The sequence below is a fragment of the Schistocerca americana genome, chromosome 1 (assembly GCF_021461395.2).
Source record: "Schistocerca americana isolate TAMUIC-IGC-003095 chromosome 1, iqSchAmer2.1, whole genome shotgun sequence".
Lineage (NCBI taxonomy): Eukaryota > Metazoa > Arthropoda > Insecta > Orthoptera > Acrididae > Schistocerca > Schistocerca americana.
Window position 1 is genome coordinate 686,844,782 of NC_060119.1, and position 20,070 is coordinate 686,864,851.

At 38.9% G+C, this 20,070-nt stretch overlaps 1 protein-coding gene across 1 annotated transcript in view; it reads right to left on the bottom strand.

Moving 5' to 3' along the window:
• The window catches only part of LOC124544770 (gamma-1-syntrophin), a 788,763-nt gene that overhangs the window by 68,728 nt on the left and 699,965 nt on the right, over positions 1-20,070 (bottom strand). The window contains exon 6 of the mRNA XM_047123450.1: positions 14,897-15,081. Coding sequence (XP_046979406.1) covers positions 14,897-15,081 — 185 coding nt within the window. The remainder of the gene's footprint in view (positions 1-14,896; positions 15,082-20,070) is intronic.

A 20,070-nucleotide genomic window follows, 5' to 3' on the forward strand; every position in this document is an offset into this window, starting at 1 on the left:
TGTCTGTATGCGAGATTCCCACACTCCTAAACATCCCTAAGTCCACTGTTTTCTATGTGATAGTGAAGTGGAAGTGTGAAGGGACATGTACAGCAAAAAAGCATACAGGCGGACCTCGTCTGTTGACTGACAGAGACCGCAGACAATTGAAGAGGGTCGTAATGTGTAATAGGCAGACATCTATCCAGACCATCACCCAGGAATTCCAAACTGCATCTGGATCCACTGCCTGTACTATGACAGTTAGGCAGGAGGTCTGAAAACTTGGATTTCATGGAGGAGGCACATCATTAAATTAAGCAACAAATTTAGGGTTTTTGGAAAAAGAAGATTATGCAGACATTGGTAAAAAGGCAATTGTTTAACAAATGTAGTTGAGCAAACATCAACATATTTTGCAGATCTTATAATGGCTGAAGTAGAATGAGAATCTAACGTGAAACAAGCTGACTATTAAATAGGAAGTCACAGTTTCACCATCTTTACACGAATATAATGAGCCATCACGTGTAATCATGTAATGTGCTCTCCAGTTTTAAAAATTAAAATAATGAAAAAGAGCTTTTTGGCACGTCACTAGTACACTAAATTTATTTTACACATAGAGGGGAAACATTCCACGCGGGAAAAATATATTTAAAAACAAAGATGATGTGACTTACCATACGAAAGTGCTGGCAGGTCGATAGAAACACAGACAGACACATACATACACACAAAATTCTAGCTTTCGCAACAAACTGTTGCCTCATCAGGAAAGAGGGAAGGAGAGGGAAAGATGAAAGGAAGTGGGTTTTAAGGGAGAGGGTAAGGAGTCATTCCAATCCCGGGAGCGGAAAGACTTACCTTAGGGGGAAAAAAGGACGGGTATACACTCGCACACACACACACACATATCCATCCACACATATACAAACACAAGCAGACATATTTAAAGACAAAGAGTTTGGGCAGAGATGCCAGTCGGGCGGAAGTGCAGAGGCAAAGATGATGTTGAATGACAGGTGAGGTATGAGTGGCGGCAACTCGAAATTAGCGGAGATTGAGGCCTGGTGGGTAACGGGAAGAGAGGATATATTGAAGGGCAAGTTCCCATCTCTGGAGTTCGGATAGGTTGGTGTTGGTGGGAAGTATCCAGATAACCCGGATGGTGTAACACTGTGCCAAGATGTGCTGGCCGTGCACCAAGGCATCTTTAACCACAGGGTGATCCTCATTACCAACAAACACTTCCACATCAAACGGTCCCTTCCCTACAGCCTAGGTCTTCATGGCAAACGAATCTGCTCCAGTCCAGAATCCCTGAACCATTACACCAACAACCTGACAACAGCTTTCGCATCCCGCAACTACCCTCCCGAGCTGGTACAGAAGCAAATAACCAGAGCCATTTTCTCATCCCCTCAAACCCAGAATCCCCCACAGAAGAACCACAAAAGTGCCCCACTTGTGACAGGATACTTTCCAGGACTGGACCAGACTCTGAATGTGGCTCCCCAGCAGGGATACGTCTTCCTCAAATCCTGCCCTGAAATGAGATCCATCCTTCATGAAATCCTCCCCCCTCCACCAAGAGTGTCTTTCCGCCGTCCACCTAACCTTCGTAACCTGTTAGTTCATCCCTATGAAATCCCCAAACCACCTTCCCTACCCTCTGGCTCCTATCCTTGTAACCGCCCCCAGTGTAAAACCTGTCCCATGCACCCTCCCACCACCACCTATTCCAGTCCTGTAACCCGGAAGGTGTACACGATCAAAGGCAGAGCCACACGTGAAAGCACCCACGTAATTTACCAACTGACATGCCTACACTGTGATGCATTCTATGTGGGAATGACCAGCAACAAACTGTCCATTCGCATGAATGGACACAGGCCGACAGTGTTTGTTGGTAATGAGGATCACCCTGTGGCTAAACATGCCTTGGTGCACGGCCAGCACATCTTGGCACAGTGTTACACCGTCCGGGTTATTTGGATACTTCCCACCAACACCAACCTATCCGAACTCCGGAGATGGGAACTTGCTCTTCAATATATTCTCTCTTCCCGTTACCCACCAGGCCTCAATCTCCGCTAATTTCAAGTTGCCGCCACTCATACCTCACCTGTCATTCAACATCATCTTTGCCTCTGCACTTCCGCCTCGACTGACATCTCTGCCCAAACTCTTTGTCTTTAAATATGTCTGCTTGTGTCTGTATATGTGTGGATGGATATGTGTGTGTGTGCGCGAGTGTATACTCGTTCTTTTTTCTTCCTAAGGTAAGTCTTTCCGCTCCCGGGATTGGAATGACTCCTTACCCTCTCCCTTAAAACCCACTTCCTTTCATCTTTCCCTCTCCTTCCCTCTTTCCTGATGAGGTAACAGTTTGTTTCGAAAGCTTGAATTTTGTGTGTATGTATGTGTCTGTTTGTGTTTCTATCGACCTGCCAGCGCTTTCGTATGGTAAGTCACATCATCTTTGTTTTTAAATATATATATACACATATATATATGTGTATATATGTGTGTGTGTGTATGTTTGTGTTTGTTTGTGTGTCTATCGACCTGCCAGCGTTTTTGTTCGGTAAGTCACCTCATCTTTGTTTTTATATATAATTTTTCCCACGTGGAATGTTTCCTTCCATTATATATATATACACATATACACACAAAATGATGTGACTTACCAAACGAAAGCCTGGCAGGTCGATAGACACACAAACAAACACAAACATACACACAAAATTCAAGCTTTCGCAACAAACTGTTGAAGCTTGAATTTTTTGTGTACAAAATTCAAGCTTTCGCAACAAACGGTTGCTTCATCAGGAAAGAGGGAAGGAGAGGGAAAGACGAAAGGATGTGGGTTTTAAGGGAGAGGGTAAGGAGTCATTCCAATCCCGGGAGCGGAAAGACCTTAGGGGGAAAAAAGGACAGGTATACACTCACACACACACACGTAACCATCCGCACATACACAGACACAAGCAATCTCTTTGCCTTTACAAATGTCTGCTTGTGTCTGTGTATGTGCGGATGTTTATGTGTGTGTGTGTGTGCGCGAGTGTATACCTGTCCTTTTTTCCCCCCTAAGGTAAGTCTTTCCACTCCCGGGATTGGAATGACTCCTTACCCTCTCCCTTAAAACCCACATCCTTTCGTCTTTCCCTCTCCTTCCTGACGAAGCAACCGTTGGTTGCGAAAGCTTGAATTTTGTGTGTATGTTTGTGTGTCTATCAACCTGCCAGCACTTTTGTTTGGTAAGTCTCATCATCTTTGTTTTTAGATATATTTTTCCCACGTGGAATGTTTCCCTCAATTTTTATATATATATATATATATATATATATATATATATATATATATATATATATATATATATATATTTTACCAAAAACAAACAATTTTTAAGTGACCCATTATTAAGTGACAGTCATTATTAAAAAAAAGAATGCCTGAATTGATTACCTACGTGCCATGCAAACAAACATATCATGAATTAAAGGTGTTTCTCACCATTATTTACTAATGTCATCATTACCGATATCCATGGAGGAGTACACATCAGAAACAGATTTGTTTCCTCATTCCCCATCACCCCCACATCATTACAGAGCACATCATCTTGTCTTCACTGCCATCCAGAGTATTTGAAATACAATATTTCTTGAATGATTTTATGGTCGTTGATGTTTCAATGCTCTTCCAGGGATCCAAAACCCAATGTGCAATGAGCATGCTTAACTTTTCTTGTCAGGATCAGTTCACAGTTTGGTTCACATACTGCTCCTGAATAGAAGCTATGAAAGGTTTATTTGTATAATGTTCAGGGATTGCCACACAGAAGTCATTCCATCAGTAATAATAACAAGATAACTGGCTAGGCTACAGATTTTCTTTTTTATGTTGTCAATAAGATGACCACAAAATGCATCAAGACAAAGCATTGTTGGTAATTGGGAAAGCCCATCAGACAGAGTTCCCATATGTTTTGGAGCCAGTCAAGGCTTAAAGTTTCAGTTGTCCATCCATTCTCTTGATTTTGAACAATGGCATCATCAGGGAACAGTTCTTCATTTTCAGGGGTCTTCGGGCTAGTTTTCCACTTGAAGATTATGAAAGGGAGAAGTTTGCTAGCATTAGAGTCATGCACTGCTTTTCACACCCAATGTTGTGATGGTAACTTCTTTTATCCCCTTTAGCTACACAGTATATCAAACCAAACTGATGTGTCATCAGTGTTGCCTGTTTGGCTCACTGAAAAATTCTTCTGTTTCAAAGTATGATGACATACTGCTGAACTTCTTGAAATTTTTTCCTCAAAATCCTGTGGAAGGTTCTGGCATACTATTGTGCAGCACTCTAGAGATAAGCCCACCCATTTCATAAAGTGATCAGCCCATCTGTGGCTAGCTTCCATGCCTCAGTATATTAAGAACTGCAGCCACCTCTTTTGCTTCATGTCTAATGATGTCACTAGCCACAGGTTGCCCATTCCTCCTCCTTTCACAGGCAAATTCCAAAACTTTTACTTTAATATCAGGATGTCTTCCTTTGTGAGGGCCAGTGAATGTAATTTTAGTTGCAGTATTTGCAAATAATGCCAATTTCTGTTTCTTCCAGAAGTGAATGTTACTCTCAGTAACACTGAACTCTCGTGCTGCTCTCCTGTTACCACATTTTTCAGCATAAAAATTACTTTATTGTTGAAAGTAGCATCATAAAATGTTCTTCTCTACTTGACTTCCATTTCATAACTACTTAATACAAAGACACTACGCAGTAGTAGGCCAACAATTTTGTAATGAAATTGAGAATTAGAGCAATGCATTGTGACTTAAGGAGCAACACCTAACTTTCAATGATGTTGCCAGTGAATAGCAGATTTGAGTCTGCATTCAACTGTTATGCAGCATCAAATCTTAAATGGATCTCAATTTTGAATAATTCATATAAATCAAATGAAACAATTCAAAAATATCCTCAAATTAACGTGAGAAGATGAAGCAAAAATCTGCCAAGAAAAACAAAAACGCTCATAATCATTTTCAGGCAAGCACAAATGATTTAACAATTTCACATCAGCAGTTTTTCTGTATTAATAGCAGACTGGCAGATGTGACTTTGACAAATCAAGTACAAGGTGATTTTGCCCAAACTGGTGGTGTTACTGACTGACAGTTGTGTATTAGTGGTAATAGCGGGAGGAGGTGCTGGTTGAGGAAAGGGACTTGCTGAGGACTATTGTAGTAGGGACAGACTGTATTGTTTCCTTGAAACCTGGACTGTTTGGTTATTTTAAGACTTTCTGACCTTAATATCATTTAAAGTTTATCCCAGTAGGCCTACTCTTTTCTTTGCTGAGTATGTTGAGGATGTAGCAAAAACTCAGAGAGAGAGTAAATGGATACTGATAGCAGTGTATATGCAGTCTAGTAGTTTTTATGAGAGCAATCAGAATGCTACAGAATGACCAGTAGTTAGAGGTGTGAATTTTTAACCTTGTCTGTCGGCTTAAAGTTATGTTGATGACCACTACCAAACATTATTTCACTAATATGAATGTAATTGTGCAAATAATGATCAGGGTCCAAAAATTAATAGTTTTTTCACCAACATTGCTGCAGTTATGTCACATATAGTCAAATCAGTATAAGAAGATCCCTGACAGCTTACACTGCTGTTGCCAACTTTCAGATGCATAGTGCTAATGACTGTGGATGAAAGCAATAGTCATCTGTGTAGTTGTGATAACACTGTCCTATTGTGATAGATTTACAAAATCATATTACATGAATGGTCGAGGAAGGGGCATGAAGCTGCAGTGCCCACCTCATTGTAAATCTCAGGTGTCAGCTTACAGCAACTTGACAGTAGTCAGTTTTGTGGACCATAGTGTGGATGCACTTTTGTGACATTGCACTGCAAAGCAAAGGAGAATTAGATTGTTGTAACCCAAGTGTTGAATTTGCCAGTAGGTCATGGAAGATGAAGACGTGATTGTTGTACTATTTGTACTGGCACTAAAAGGCCCAGGGAAGGACATGATCACCACTTTAAATTGCACAATATATTGACTAATGAAACATGAACATTTATCGATACAGCTATGATGTCCTGTGATATTGCAGCTCAGGTAAACTATCTAGGTAAATATTATTTGGGAATAAGTTTTATGTTAATGCATATTTCTCAGTAGGAAACAGTGGAAACAAGAGTAGGCCTACACACAATACTGCTGTTCATGATCATGATCATCATTACGAAAAATTAAAAAATTAAGAAGCTGCAACTGTGAATGGTTTGAATAGATTTACGTTTCTCATTGATGTAGATCTAATGGGAAAATCACAAGAAACTCAGCATGCACCTTAACTTACTAAAAATACTACTTAATAGCTGCTGCTTATTGCTTCTGAAATTCCTTGGATTAGATAAATATTATAAAACTGGTCATTTTTTAGGATTAGGAGATTTCAATTCAAGAATAAGAAAAGCACCAACAGTAAATACAGAAAGCACATTTGGTGAAATAACTTTAAATATACATTGTAGGACATTATGAGATTTTGCTACATTTAATCAGATGCTTGGATAAAAAGACATAAATAAACAGGTGGAGTGCAAGAGCTTCAATAATTGACTATGTAACAAGTAGGGGGAAAAAAACCTCTCAAATTTGAGATACCCCCATGTATTTAGAGGTAATGATATAAGTTCTGATCACTTTCTAGTGATGGGCAAGATGGTAGAAATAAACAAATGTAACAAAAGCCCAAAGAAAAAACTTGAAATCTGAACCAATCTTTTACAGTAAGAAAGCATAAGGAATTTATATCAACAAAGACTCCCATGCGAACTACAAATGGTTGTAACTAAAGACAATATTGAAGAAGAATGGTCGAGATCAGTGATGTACATAGATAACAAAGTACCATATATGGGAAAATAAAGTATCAAACCAGAAAAGTAGTTTGAAAATTTGAAAATATGGAATATAAAAACAGCCAACAATATTAGAGCAAAACTAAATGCTTATATGTCTGTTTATAAACACAGATGAACAAAGAATAGAAAATATATAAACAGAAAAGAAATAAAACAAAAAAATTGATAAAAATATACCATAGCGGATTGTGGGAAAGATTCATTGCCACTGTTGAAAATAATGTAGAAATGCTATTGGCTCATATTGAATTAACACTGAATTAATCACATATGGGGGAATCATTTTAAAATTTTGCTTTCTCCAGTTTTTAAAGTATGTGTAGGAAGAACTGTTCCATACCTGAAGTATGGAACACAACTAAAGTTAATTCTTTATTTGAAAAAGGCAATGGAAAGAAATGAAGGTGTTTACCGAGGCTGCAGTCTCTCATCCAATTTATTTAATTTATATATCAACAACCTAGTCCTGAAATTGAAAGATGAAAGATGAAATACAGTTAGGAATAAAAATAGCATCTAGGTACCACCAGGTACTCTATATTCTCATGTCCAGGTAATTACACAGGAAGCAGAAAGCAATTTACAAAGAGCAGTATAAAATTGAGCCAAAATACAGTATACTGCAATTTAACTACATCTGCGAATATTACACAGATAATGGCTTTCAAAGGGAATAATTCAGCAGATTGAAAATTATAGTAAAAGAGAAAATTTTAGAACAAGTATCCCATTTCAGTTATCTATAGTGTGAAACTACTTTCAACTATTACTAGGGTATTGAGATGCAGGTTAATATATTTCAAGATATATGGATAACAATTGGAAGAACTCTGGCAATGGAAACAAGAAGGGAACCATAAATGACATTCTATAGAGTAATGACTGTGCTTACTCTTGAAAATGATTCTGATACATGGACAAAAACAACTAAAGAAAAATCACTTAGTCCCCATAAAGGCAGCAGAGGTGAAGTTCATGGAATATGTAAGGGGCAGTAATAACATGGATAAAATAAGGAATGAAACAATAAGATCAGATCTAAAAATATTTTCAGTTAATGCTAAGACAGAAGTGAATAGAAGGAAATGGAAGAAGCATGTTAACAGAATGACAGAAAATAGATTACCAAATAAAAGAGAGAGGAATTATTGCCTGACTGGAAAGAGATAACTAGGAAGGCCTTGTAAGAGGTGAATGGATAATAGAGACTGGAAGAGCTGACTGCAACACCTACTCCTTGGAAGGAGATGATGATGACGAAATTCACTGAAAGAGAAACTTCCTCGAAGGTGTGGAACTGTGTGCCAGACTGGGACTCAAAGCTGAGACCTTTGCCTTTCATGGCCAAGTGCTGTACTGACTGAGCAGTGCAAATACGACTCATGACCCACACACACAGAGGTACTTCCGCCAACACTTCTCTCCTATCATCCACAGAAGTCTCCTGCATATCTTGTGGACTAACACTCCTGAAAGTAAGGATACTGCGGAGAAATGGGATTGTTTCCAGAAAGGATTTTCTCTCTACAGCAGAATGTGCACTGATCTGAAACATCCTGGCAGATTAAAACTGTATACTGGACAAGGATTCGTACCTAGAGCCTTTGCTTTTCACGAGAAAGTTGTTGGCAAGATAGCATGCAGTGAGAGCATGTTTTATGCTAAATGTGAGAGAAACATTAAAACTAAGGAATTTATTGTTTTTTGTGGTTGTGATGTGGTAAATTGTGTCAGAGTGAGTGTGTTGGCCTCACCAACAGTAAAGATAGCACTGTAAAACACTTGAAGGATCAGTTAAAATACAATTGTGAAAACTGTGAAGTGATGTTACGTGATGAAATCTCAGAAGACACAAATACAGTCAAACATAACTAAATTTTATATGCTAGGCAACAATATGATGCTGATTTGGGTGCATTAGTGAGTAATCTTATCAAAATAGTGAATGAACTTACCATTGATAACAAAGAAATGAAAGATGAACCTCATACTGTGATTGCTTCAAACAGTGGGTTAGAAATGTTGTTGACACAAAGTGAAGAAGCATCTCAGTCTTCAAGCAATGTGGAAAGACAATGTGCTAAGGTTATTGAAAATAGTGTGGCATGTATTATGATCGAAACTGGACAGTTAAACATCACAAATCTGTGGCAAAATCCAGATGCCAGACTGGAAGACACCATAGAAGCAGTGTCTACCACCATTACCAATCAAAACAGTAGTAAAAAGTCTGCGAAACTATCAAGCGGTAATTTTTCAGCAAGAAAAACTCTAATGAAGATCCAAACACTGCTGCAGTGCCAACCAGCTCAGGTGTAAACAACAAGTGTGTCTGTGAAATAAAATCCCTCATTGTAGACAAACTAGATATGGGCATTAACAAGTTGCTGAAAGTAAACTCTACAGAAAGTGAAAATATAGATTGACAGGAAGTAAACGACTAGTGGAGAGGCTGAAGAAATTTGAATGCAGTGAAACAAAACAATGAACTGGCCAAAACCACTACAGACACAGCAAAAGGAAATAAACTGTTGTACAAGACTGTGTCACAAAATGGGAAAGCTGGTGAACAGTATAGAACCACTTTGAAGCCTAAATTGCAAATGTTTGGAAATGTCAGCACTAAAAGCAGAAGTAAAATCATAATAGATACTCGTGACAAAAATAGAATGCTGTATCACAAAAAAAAACCAAAGTCACAACAATTTTACAGTCAAAAAATTGGAAATGAAGGGATTAAATAATAGCTTCGAAATCTGTGTTCATTGTGATTTAAAAGATAAAATAATGGACAAAAATATATGGAACAAGGACATTATGATAGACATTTGTTATTCCAGACACTGCCCAATGCTCCAGTGAGATAAACTCCCAAGATCAAGAATATTCCAATAACAAACGATATGTCATCACTGAAAAAAATGCAAGCTTATTTATAGCTAGTGCAAACATGTAGTGCCTTCCGACAAATCTCAATACATTGTCATTGTTTGCTGAGGAAGTGAGACCAGATGCATTATGTATACTTGAACATTGGCTAGCCCATACAGAAATAGAATACTATGGGCATATTGAATATCTGGACATGGTGAATGTATGGTGTAGAGAAACTTCTATACATTGGCAGTGTATCTGTGTATGCAAATGGAAAGCTCGGTGCCAAGAAAATTGATGTAAGAAACTTCACTGTGGACTCTTATCTAGAATTCGCTGCTTTGGGGCTGCCAGATGCTTAATTACTGGTTCTGTGTACCGCTCCCCAAATGGCAAATTTGAACACTTCATCAACAAACGGGAAAGCTATATGTGCAATCTAGTGAGCCTAGGAGCAAAAATTAGCTTATGTAGAAACTTCAATACCTTTTTCATGGAAGGCCCTGACAAAGAGAGAGCTTGTATGAACTTAATAAGCACCTGTGGACTATTTGTGGCAAGTTATCTACCAAAAAGAGGAGATGTCTGTCTTGATACAGTTGTTACAAACCTGGATAGCTGGTACTATAAAGTAAGTGTCATTGATCCTATTCTTGCAGATCACAGTGCAGTAATAATGAAGCTTTGGGCAAACTCAGTACAACAAATTCCCAGCTGGAATTCAAATTATGTCTTCAGAAGTAGGGTTATTACAAAGAAAAATTTAGATGTTTTCAAAAGAGCAATGTCTTCTATAGACTGACATCAAATGTGTGAAAGAATTGGCACTAAATGCTACATTCAGTTCCATGCTCCAGGCTCTTAAGGCCAGATTTGATGAAATTTTTTCACTAGAACCCAAGAGATATCTAATTGTCAAGTCAAAATTCACACAGAAAACTGTCAAAGTAAAGTGCTGGTGTACCTCTAGATTAGGTAAAACAAAATGCACTGTGCAACTACTAAATGATGAAGTCAAAGCCACTGAAGATATTGGCACCAAGGACAGACTACATTGCAATTATCCACAGGTCAGAAGGATGTACAGAGAAGAAGCAGAGAAAGCAAAGAATGAAAGCAATGCCAGATTTATTTAAGAAGCTCACAATCTTTGCAAGACAGCATGGGATCTGATTAATAAACATAAGCAAAGACCACCTCTTGCTCAAATTCTTGCAGTCCAGATGAATTTAATATATTTTTTTATAAACGTAGTAGAAAACACAGTAGGTGAAATTTCTCACTTCAGAATAGACTGAGCAGTTGCTGAAAAATTTGGAAATAACTGGAGCATTGTGATGTGGAAGAGAATGTATCCAAAAGACATAATGACAACAGTAAAATACTACAAATACACAGGGAACACTTGACATTTATGGTATGCCCTGTACTATTTTAAAAACTATAATCTGGGAAATTGCACAACTACTGTCAACAGCAATAAATAAAAGCCTCCATTCTGGAGAATTTCCAGACTTCTTGAAAGTATCACGCACAGAATCAGTTTACAACAAAGGTAATCCACATGAAGTGTCAAGCTGTAGACCTGTATCTGTAATATCAGTGTTAACTGATGGGGTCCATAATGAAACATCAGCTATGAAGTTATTTTGATGGAAATAACCTCTTTTATCATAGACAGCATGGCTTTCGGAAGACAAGTCACTACAAAGGCAGTGCTTGACTTAGATACAAATATAAGTCAGGGTTTTGAAAACAAGGCATTTATAGCACTGGTACTCTGTGACTTTGGTGAGGTATTTGATTGCATCCCACATAAGACCCTGTTGAGCATGCTAAATTTATACTGCTACACCAACTCTCAAATCCTGCCTAAATAACAGGTAGCAGATTGTATCAGTGCAAGGAGCAGAATCAGGTGAAATAAAGTTAAAACATGGTGTGCCAGAGGGACCCATAATAGAGCCCCTGTTGTTCTTAATTTTTGTTAACCAGTTGAACAATTTAGGGCTAAAATTTCATGTATGTTAAAAAAGCAACCTTTGTACAACATAGAAGAATAGGTCTCTGATGTTAGAACAGTGTCTACCTGAGTTGCAATTCATTACCAATGAAAACAACAGAAAATCTGCTATTTTACTACATGATTGTCTTATTATTGTAATGCATATAGTAATCTATTTCTTAAATATATGTTTTATAGTACCCTCTTCAGTATCATACTTTAAACTGTAATTTTTTATTAATTTTAATGTTATAATATTACTGTAAAATTGACAGTGCCTGTCTAACCATGGCTGTTGAATGAATGACAAAAAACTAGTAATCAGATACAGGTAACTTACTGTCTCAGCTATTCAAGCATCCCTCACAGCTTTACTATGTCAGTTTAGGAGGCAGGCGAGAGGTACTTCTGTGAATTTGAATGGTAGAGGACTGCGCTGCCAGAAGTACAGCTGTGAGGGTAGGTTGAATACTGCATGGACTGTATAAAAAAGGGCTTAACCCTGACCAATTTGCACTCACTGTGATATCATCTAATATGCAATGAAAAACCTGAAATTTGTCAGTGGACAAGATAAAAACTTGCAATCATAAAGTGGATTTCACCTTACGTGTTCACCTGAAGCCCATTCTGTCCCCAAACAAAACCATTTATCCAAAATGGAAAAACTGACTCCTTGCCAGTTATACCTACTACTGAATTAGCAGGAAAACAGGAACCCATAAATAAGATTATTGGTATTATCTGACAGTGGAGCACAACAAACTGCTACCATAAATGCCATACAAAGTTAAGTAGAGCAGCAAAGAGAACATATGCTTCATGAGCATCTATGTCACCCATTAACTGTTCCACACAATTTGTTTTAGTTGCCGTTTGCAAGAGGGGCTCTGTATGTTTTTAAAGAGGACCCTTGTTTTAAAGTAGACATTTTGGTTAGTCTAGAAGGGGAGTCTTGTATGTTTTACACTGCAGGAAAAAGAAATGAAACACCCTCAATCTCTGTGTTCAGTGGTACCAGGATACAATACTGTCGTAGTGTGGGGTTGTAGTGTTAGTGAGTGATTTGTTATGGTCATCAGCCATCAGATGGTGCTCAGAAAGCCAGTCTTGTCACACTCTGTTTTGACTCTGCAGGCAGTAACTTTGCTTAGAGGTGAATACTGTTTGCAACATTCATTCTAGGGTGCAACCATGCCGCACCGATGAGGACATATACCTATTGAACAGCCTCAGCCATTTGAAGAGGGCTGCATTGTGGGCGTGCGGGAAGCTGGATGGATGTATCAGTCGACTGCTGCATGTGGTGGTGGTGTGTTGCTTCTGTCAATAGTGGTCTGTGAAACATTCCCACACCTGTAGATCAGGTTCTGGGCATCTGTGAAGCACAGGCACACGTCATTATTGATAAGTTCTGTGACTAGTGGTTGCTGACCAAATATCATCCAGGGACAAAATTTGGGCATTGTTACAACTGCCGTGTCATCAGGAACCATTGGGAACTGACTGCTTGCAGCAGGATTACGATTGCGTGTGCCTCTGGCCAGGCTATCACTGACATCATAATACCATTAAACATGGCTACTCTGGTGTTGTAAAAGAGTTGACTGGAGAGTGGAATGACACACTGTTGTATTCAGTCATGAGGGTAGGTTCTGTTGCGAGTGATGGATGTGAGTGATCATTATGCAGGTGATGGACATACACATGTATGGTGTAGATCTGGTGAGCTGCTTATTCCAGAGTGCACTCACTCACCCGCGACATGCACGATCATCCAGGCTTCATGGTGGAGGGTGGTGGGGAGGTACCAGTTTCAACTCGAGGTCACATCTGGTGTTTCTGCAAGTTAGAGAAACCAGTGCGTACTGTGTTGCACAGGCTGTTATCCCCCATCCAATGGTCATTTTTTGACTGGAAGGTGATGTGCTTTTTCAGCAAGACAATGTCCTTCTACATATGGGTGCTGCAGCATTACGTACATAAGTGCATTTAGAGGGGTGTAGTAATCTCACAGCAGAAGTCTTGGTTGTTCTAGAAGAGGGGCCTGGTTTATGTTAGGAGAGGTGTCTTTTTTGCATTAGTATAGAAGCATTGACCTGAAAAAACAGACTCGTTTGTTACAGACAAAGAAGAGGAGTCCAATTTGTTCTAGAGAAGGAGTAATTTTTGTTGTAGAAGAGGAGAAATGTTTATTTCAGAAGAGAAGGCTTGTACACTTTTAGAAGATGACTTTTTTTTTTAATTTTTTGTTATAAAAGAGGAATCTTTGATGCTTCATAAGAGAAGTTTTCTTTGCTTTTGAAGAGTACGTTATTTGATTTGACAAGGTACCATAGTCACTATATTATGTTGAAGAGCAGTGTTACATGATGTCTTAACAAGGTGCCAAATTAGGCATTTTTTGGAGAGAGACGGGGTGGGGCTAGAAGCAGAGATGGGATTGCCCCCTTCAGTCCTTCCCACTCCTCTCCAAAAAAAGGTAAGAGCATTGCCCAAGTGAGGCAGAGTTCTGGATTCACGACAAGGTCTGACTCACGGTTTTAGTTTCGAGTTTTATTTTGTTAGAAATTGTGTCTGCCTTCATAGCTGAGTGGTTAGTGCATCTGGCCTCTGACAGCCTTCCAAAGCACTGGGTATGTTGTATACGTGCCAAGGGAAACGATCGACTTACAAAGCAAAAATGGAAGCAAATAAACACTTTAAACACTTGCGAAACTTGACAGTGCATTAATAGAATGAATCTCATACACAAATGACAGGGGAATCAATGGGTGATCTGCCACCCCCCTCCCCCCCCACATACACACAGAGTCACAAATAATTTTCTTCGATGAATCCTATGGCAATGTTTTCAAAGTCACTGTCTGATAATAATATGATATTATTTCAGTTTTCTTGAGTTTAAGTCATGACAGAATACCCAAATGGAAAGAAAGCTTTGCTTGAAATCTTTGAGGCTGTATTGAGAAATAGGGAAAGCAGTTCGATATAGCACTTTAAATTACCCAGATTGCAACTGAAATGAACAATGAGAGAAAATCTGTGGGAATAGAGAAAAATATGATTATTTCTGACACCTACCTGAAGATTCGTCAGTCCAACTATATTGTCTGTGATATACTTCAACCACTGAGATAGGATGGCAGCATCATCACAGTGTATAATACCAGTGCTGACGCCATTCAGTCCTCGTACTTCGAAGGAGTTAGGCCGTAGTTTGTCCGTACCAAATATGTAACGAGTAACGTACGCCATCATTAGAGGAACTGTAAAGGCAACAGTTGAAGACAATTAAGAGCAATACGTACGCAAAGAATGCAGACAAAGAAATGCTCCAATTTAAGGTTTATTTTGGTCACTTCGATTGTTTACTGCTCTACAAGGTAAATTTAAAAAAAATTTTTCAGTGACATATTGTGTTAGTTTTAGAATGTAATGATTGTATATCTCAGATATGAATTTGTTTAAGCATCATCTTCTGGGTCTAAGTGCGGGTATTAGCTCACTATTGTATACACAACAGTCTCCTTATCAACGAGCATTGTTTGCAAACCACTGTGAGGTGCACGGCTTAGGCTACTTTACATTCACCACATCTTAGGGTATGAAGAAGCAGTTTCATTCGCGCATGGAACGCGGCAGGGAAAATTGCTCTAAAGGCTTCTGTGCGCTGTAGTATATTGTATCTTTTCTCCGCGATCCCAACGTGAGCTATAAATAGGGAGATACAGTATTTACCTCCAGTCCTCGCTTAATACTGATTCTTGAAGCTTTATAAGTAGGCTTTCGTGGAATAGTTGACGAATATTTTCGGATCTCTAACAGTGCAAGTTTTGCAGCGTTTCCGTAGAGCTTATGTCATTTGTTGCTTTCAGCACATTTTTCCTCCTCCTTTTTTACGTATTCAAGCGCACTGAACCGCTGTCAAACTAAAACTACCATAAAGTTTTTGTACCGCACACGTGACGCTCTTTAACCCCTCGCTGTCGGCGGGACATTCGACATTTTTCTTCCAACCTTAAGTCTGTTTGATTAAGATTGTGTTTTTGGAGTTTTTACTTTAAACACCCTATACAGACCTGCTTCAGAAAATCCCCAGAAGTTCCTTCAGAAATGGCTACCATGCCGAACAATAACTAACACGAATCAGTCACATTCCAGAATGTCAGAGAACTCGACGCATTTCAATACAAAAGCTAGTACGGGCCCAACCACCACCTGGTGAAATTTCGTATCTGTCTGTGTGTTTGTGTCTCCAAGGGCAAGGAGGTGCGAAGTATTTTTAATATTTTGGAAGACGAATGGGGACTTGTAAGAGATATAAAACACCTCCAGTTCCCACCCTGTTAAAAACCTGCATAATATCGACTTTTAAATCATTTCCTTGAAAGATGAACACTTGACTACACAATACTTTTTCCTTTCTTTGAGAGTTAGGGAGGGGGGTCGGGAGGGGGCGGCACTCCCTTCCCCCCTTCCCCCCCCCCCCCCAGATTAACCTATGACTCCTGAAGATGGGCAACAGCCAATTCGGCTACTAAGAACGGCTGAAAGCGAAGGCAAACTGCAGCCTTTATTTTCCCCGAGGACATGCGTCACTACCATATTGTTAAATTAATGATGATGGCGTCCTATTGGATAAAATATTCCAGAGGTAAAGTAGTCCTCATTCGGAGAAACGAAATTGACTTTCTACGGGTGGGAGCATGGAATGTTGGATCCTTTAATCAGGCAGGTTAGAGAATTTGAAATGTGAAATGGATAAGTTGAAGTTAAGTATAATGGGAATGAGTGAAGTGTGGTGACAGGAATAACAGGACATCTGGTATGGTGAATACAGAGTTATAAATACAAAATCAGTTAGAGGTACTGCAGAAATAAGTTTAACAATGAATAAGAAAATAGAAATGTGGGTGAGCTACTACGAACAGCACAGTTAGTGTAATATCTTCGCCAGTACTGACAAGTAGCCAACAGCTACCGTAATAATACAAGTTTGTATGGCGACTACCTCTGCAGACGTGCAGATGAAGAGAGAGAAAAAAATGTATGATGAGATGAAATAAATAATTCAGATAGTAAAAGGAGACAAAAAATTAGTTGTGATGCAGGATTGGAATTCGATAGTAGGAAAGGAAAGAACAGGAGAAATAGCAGGAGAATATACATTAGTAGAAATGAATGAAAAAGGAAGCCTCCATTTAGAATATTTCACAAAGCGTAATTTAATCATCGCTATCACTGAGGAAACAATGAGGAATAGATTGAATAACCGATGAAAGGCCAACATAGTAGGAGTCTGAGCACATACGTTGGAAGTTTGAATGTGATAGGGAAGCTAGAAAATCTTAAAAGAGAAGCGTAAAGCGCCAATTTAAATTTTGTGGGCATCAGTGAAGTGAATGAAAGCAGACAAGAATTTCTGGTCGGACCAATATGATTATACTAACAGCAAGAGAAATATGTACAACGGAAGTGGATTCGTTGTGAATAGGAAGGTAGGGCAGAGAGTGAGTTTCTGCAAACAGTTCAGTGACACGTTTTTTCTCATCAAAATCGACAAGAAATCAACGCCAACAAGAATAATTCACGCACATACGCCAACGCCAAATGCAGAAGATGAAAAGATAGAGAAAGTAGGTTATATAAGGATGTTGAACAGATAATTCAATACGTAAAAGGAAACAATATTCCAATAAAAATGGCTCTAAGCACTATGGAACTTAACATCTGAGATCATCAGTCCCCTAGACTTACAACCTCTTAAACCTAACTAACCTAAGGACATTACACACATCCATGTCCGAGGTAGGATTTCAACCTGCGATCGTAGCAGCAGCGCGGTTCCGGACTGAAGCGCCTAGAACCGCTCGGCCACAGCGGCCGCCAATAATTCAATAATTGTGTGACTGGAACGAAGTAGCAGGGAAAGGAATAGGAGACAGACTTACGGGGGAATTTCTGCTTGACAATAAGAATGAGAGAGGAGAAAGACTAATTGAGTTCTGCAATAAATTTCAGATTGTAATAGCGAATACACTTTTCAAAAGTCACAAGATGAGGAGATATACTTTGAGAAGATCTGGATCCTGGCGGAGATTCTAGATCGATTACATTATGGTCGAACATAGATTCCTAAGTCAAGTAGTTGATTGTAAGGTTTCCCCAAAAACATATACAGATTTAGATTTAGTAATGACGAAGAGTACCCTGAAGTTTGAGAGACTATTCAGGAACAGTCAATGTGCAAACAAGAGGGATACTCAATTACCGTGAAATGATGGCATACGCTTGAAGTTTTCTGAATCACTACGATAATGACCACCACTGTAGGAAGTGCAATTGAAGAGCAATGCACATTTCTATAAAGGAAAGTCTTAGAAGTTGGACAGTCAGACATAGGTACTAGGAAGGTAACTGCGAAGAAATCTTTGCTAACAGAATAAATACTTCAATTGATCGATGAAAGAAGGGCGTACAAAAATGTTCAGGGAAAATCAGAAATACAGTAACATAAGCCACTTACGAATGAAATAAATAGGAAGTATAGCGAAGCAAAAGCGAAATATTTGCAAGAAAAATGTGTAGAAATCGAAAAGGAAATGGTTGTCGGAACGACTGATTCAGCATGTAGAAAAGTCATAATAACCTTCAATGAAATTAAAAACAAGGGCGCCAACATTAAGAGTGCAATGGGAATATCACTCTTAAGCACGGAAGAGAGAACGGATAGGATGGAAGAGAATGCTAGAGACCTCTACTAGGGGGATGACGTGAGTGAGGAAGAAATGGGAGTCGATATGGAAGACATAGAGATTCAGTATTAGAGTCAGAGTGTAGTAGTGCTCTGGAAGGTTTGAGATCGAACTAGGCAGAAAGGATAGATAACATTCTTTCGGAAATTCAGAAATCATTGGGGGAAGAGACAGCCAAGCGAATATTCAGACTGGTGTATAGGATCTCTCAGTTTGGCCATATGCTATGAGACTTTCGGAAAAGTATGATTCATACACTCCACAAAATCTCAACAACTATCACACAATCAGTACAATGGCTCATATGTCCAATTTGCTGACTAGAATAATGAAGAGAATGGAAAAGAAAATTGTGGGTCCGTTAGATGACGACCAGTTTGGCTTTCGGAAAGATAAAGGAACTGAGAGGTAGTTTTGACAGTGTGGGTGGAAACAGAAGCAAGACGTTAGAAAAATCAAAACATGTTCATACGATTTGTCGACGTGGAAAAAGTGTTTGACAGTGTAAAACACGGCAAGATATTCGAAATTATAAGAAAAATAGAAGTAAACTATAGGGAAAAATGGTTAGTACACAATATATATAAGAACAAAGAAGGAACAATAAAAATGAAAGACCTAGAACAAAGTGTAAAAGAGGGGTGTAATCTTTCGTCCCTGCTGTTCAAACTCTACATCGAAGAAGCACAAAGGAAATAAATGAAAGGTTTAAGAATGGGATTAAAAGTTAAAATGGAAGGATATAAATGATAAGATTAGCTGATGACATTGCTATTTTCAGTGAAAGTGAGAAAGTATTACAGGACATGTTGTATGGAATGAACATCCTAAGGATTACAGAGTATAGACAAAGTGGACCAAAGAAAAACGAAAGTAAGGAGGAGCAGCAGAAATGAAATTAGTGATAAACTTAGCGTTAAAATTGAGGACCACGAAGTAGACGAAATTAAGGACTTCTGGTACCTTGGAAGCAAAATTACACATAAAGGACGAATAAAAGACAACATAAAAAGTAAGTTAACACAGGAAATGAGGACATTCCTGGCGAAAAGAATTCTGTTAGTATCACACATCAGCTTTAAGGAAGAAATTCCATTTCTTTTTTACGGTAACACAGACTGGACTGTGGGACAATTGTATGAGCATAGCCCAGAAAGTAATGCACTGCATTTATTTTCTTCAACAATTCTTTATTGAACCTGATGAGAATGTCACACACAAAGGAATGGTGTTTTATCTACACACCCTATTTTTCGATGTAATCTCCATCCTGTTCTACGGCCTTCCTCCAGCGCGAAACAAGGGTGTGTATGTCCTGTCGGTACTAATCCTTGTCCTGGTGGCGGATCCAGTGTTTTACCTTGAGAGTCACCTCCTCATCGCCCTCAAAATGTCTTGCACGAATGGCATCCTTTAATGGCCCAAACGAGTGGAAGCTCGCTGCAACATGTCAGGTGTGTTAGCTGTGGATAGTCTCTCCGACCGCTGCAAATCCTCAGA